Below are 2500 nucleotides of genomic sequence, written 5' to 3' on the forward strand. Positions count from 1 at the left end.
ACAGCGACGGATAGGCAACTACTGCCTGCAATTGCTATGCATGTGACGTCTCGTATACCGGTATTGGCAGTTTATTGGTTATGTTGTGTCTACGTTCACATAGCTAAACAACGTAACGTAGCTGAAGGCAGCAGCGGCCGGCAGATGCGGACAACCGCTTCGACTAGCAAACGTAGCAGCGATACATTACGCGCTGGGCGTGAACTTGGTGGCGAAGGCGAAGGCGTTGTTGACGGCCGGGTTGGCCAGATGGTCGTTCAGGTTCTCAATGGGCCCCTTGCCGGTCACAATGGCCTGCACGAAGAAGCCGAACATGGAGAACATGGCCAGGCGGCCGTTCTTGATCTCCTTGACCTTGAGCTCGGCGAAGGTGTCCGGGTCGTCAGCCAGGCCCAGGGGGTCGAACGACTCGCCGGGGTACAGCGGGTCCAGGCCCTCGCCGGCCGGGCCGCCGTTCACACGGTAGCCCTCCACCAGGCCCATCAGGATCACCTGCGCGGCACGTGAGCAGCGAGAGCGGGGGAGAAGACAGCAGTCAATACGGATAAGCAACACGCCACCTTACGCGTCGTCTCTGCTCGCTTGGGGTTACGCTGCAATAAAACCAAGCTGGATAGGAAACGAGACACCCAGATTCCTGGATGTGCGTGCGGTAGCGCACAATGCTCACATGTCACAAGGCTGCAACTAGGAATCCAAAGCCAAGCTGAATGTAAGAGCGCGCAAAAGGCAGGGGAGCTTACGACAGTCAAGGGCTGGCAGCACAGTTGCCGCGCCCCACCTTGTTTCACCTAGCCAGCTAACAAGTAAGGCGACCGGACGCATTCCTAAGCACGCAGCCACGTCCCTCCCGCCCACCTGGCACGCCAGCGTCGCGACGATGTTCTGAGCGTGCACCAGCGACGGGTTGCCCAGGTAGTCCAGGCCGCCTTCCTGGAAGATCTGAGCGCCGGCCTTGAACCACACAGCCTCACCGAACTGCACGCCGTTCTTGGACAGCAGCTCGGGGGTCAGGCAGCCCAGAGCGCCAAGCATGGCCCAGCGCGCATGGATCAGCTCCAGCTCGCGGTAGCGCTTGAACGTCTCCGGGTCAGCGGACAGGCCGGCAGTGTCCCAGCCGTAGTCACCGGGGAACTCGCCAGTCAGGTAGGCAGGGGTGGCATTCTCGCTGTAGGGGCCTGTCCGATGTGGGCACAGAAGGGGAAAGCGGACATGCGGCGGCAGCGGGCTACTGAACGGCAGGTCGCGAAAGGGGGAAAGACGCAACCTGTGCCCTTCATCGCAGCATGCATCGCGCGATGTCAGCAAAGGACCGAGAGAGCAGCCTGCGCACAGAAACCTGACGCTGCGGCATGTTGCGCCGAAAGGAGGACCATGCACGAGACCGACCGATTACTCCGGCCCTCCGATACGCGCTACACCCGCTGCATATCCGATCTTCTTCGCAGGATAACCTACCGAGCCACTTAGCGCGGTTCGGGCCATACCACTCGATACCAGAGCTCTTGGGGGCAGCCGGCTGTAAAGATGTTGCGAACGGAACAAACGTCTCTGGTTAGCGGAAGGACACTGCAAATGCGTATTTGCATCTATGTAAGGCACGCTGATAAAATAAATGGTGTCGAAATAAAACGGACCTTAGCAGCGGCCTTCTTGCCGGTCGCCTTGCATGCGACCTGCAGAGCCTTGCGAGAGGTGGCGAGAGCGAAAGCCATTTTAGATGTTCGTAAGGTGATCAGACTCTGCTGCACAAAGGAGAGAACTGATACTGAAAGCACAGGCAACCAGCGCTTTTGTTTTGCAAGCAAATCTTGATGCCGTACGCACGCCGTATCCCTGTCCTGTCTGTGGGACAGGGCGTTTACCTAACAGAGATCGCAGGATACAGACATGGCACACCTGCAACACATGCGCTTAGCAGCTATCTGCACCTGCACAGATTGGCATGAACGATTTGCTACACCTGTTTGCAAGTTTCATACAAGTTTGTGATGCAAGGATAACTCAGTGGCGACTGTATAAATGCTGTGACGTGCACGTTGAAGATGGATTTTGATACGCACTGCAAAACCTTGTTTAGGCGCCAAAAGGATCCTTCCGTGTTTGACCCTAGCTGTTCGGCCTTTACTCATTACCAGTACCGTAGGACGGGAGGACAGTAGCTGTTGTCCTTGCTAGGAAGCAAGCTGATATAATGGGTCACGCTGCTTAGGACGGCAAAGGGCATTCTTTCCCGGACAGGGCCGGTGAACACAAGGTCCAAGCTCTGCTGGACCGCAAAAGGGCGACAGCGCCGAACCGGAGGCCGTTTAGGACCAAAGGAAGGCAACAAGTACGCGCGAAGCAGCCTGTTGTAGCAACACATCCGATCAAGGGAGGACGGGCGGCCTCGACCAAACGCATGAGCTCTTAGCAACCTACAATCAGCCACGGGCTTCCAAACGTCGGAGCCTAAGGCTGGCACCTGGGAAAAGCTCCTACTTTGCCCCGGGCTTGCCTT

The 2500-nt window shown here is 57.5% G+C and overlaps 1 protein-coding gene across 1 annotated transcript in view; it reads right to left on the reverse strand.

The window, feature by feature from the left end:
* Window positions 1–2500, reverse strand: part of VOLCADRAFT_108699 (uncharacterized protein) — a 6722-nt gene continuing 4222 nt past the window's right edge. The window contains exons 3-4 of the mRNA XM_002959618.1: window positions 859–1178; window positions 1–492 (exon numbers count right to left, since the gene is read on the reverse strand). Of these exons, the coding sequence (XP_002959664.1) occupies window positions 187–492; window positions 859–1178 (626 nt within the window). The 3' untranslated portion in view covers window positions 1–186. The remainder of the gene's footprint in view (window positions 493–858; window positions 1179–2500) is intronic.

This window comes from Volvox carteri (genome assembly GCF_000143455.1).
Source record: "Volvox carteri f. nagariensis unplaced genomic scaffold VOLCAscaffold_432, whole genome shotgun sequence".
In the NCBI taxonomy this organism is placed as follows: Eukaryota; Viridiplantae; Chlorophyta; class Chlorophyceae; order Chlamydomonadales; family Volvocaceae; genus Volvox; species Volvox carteri.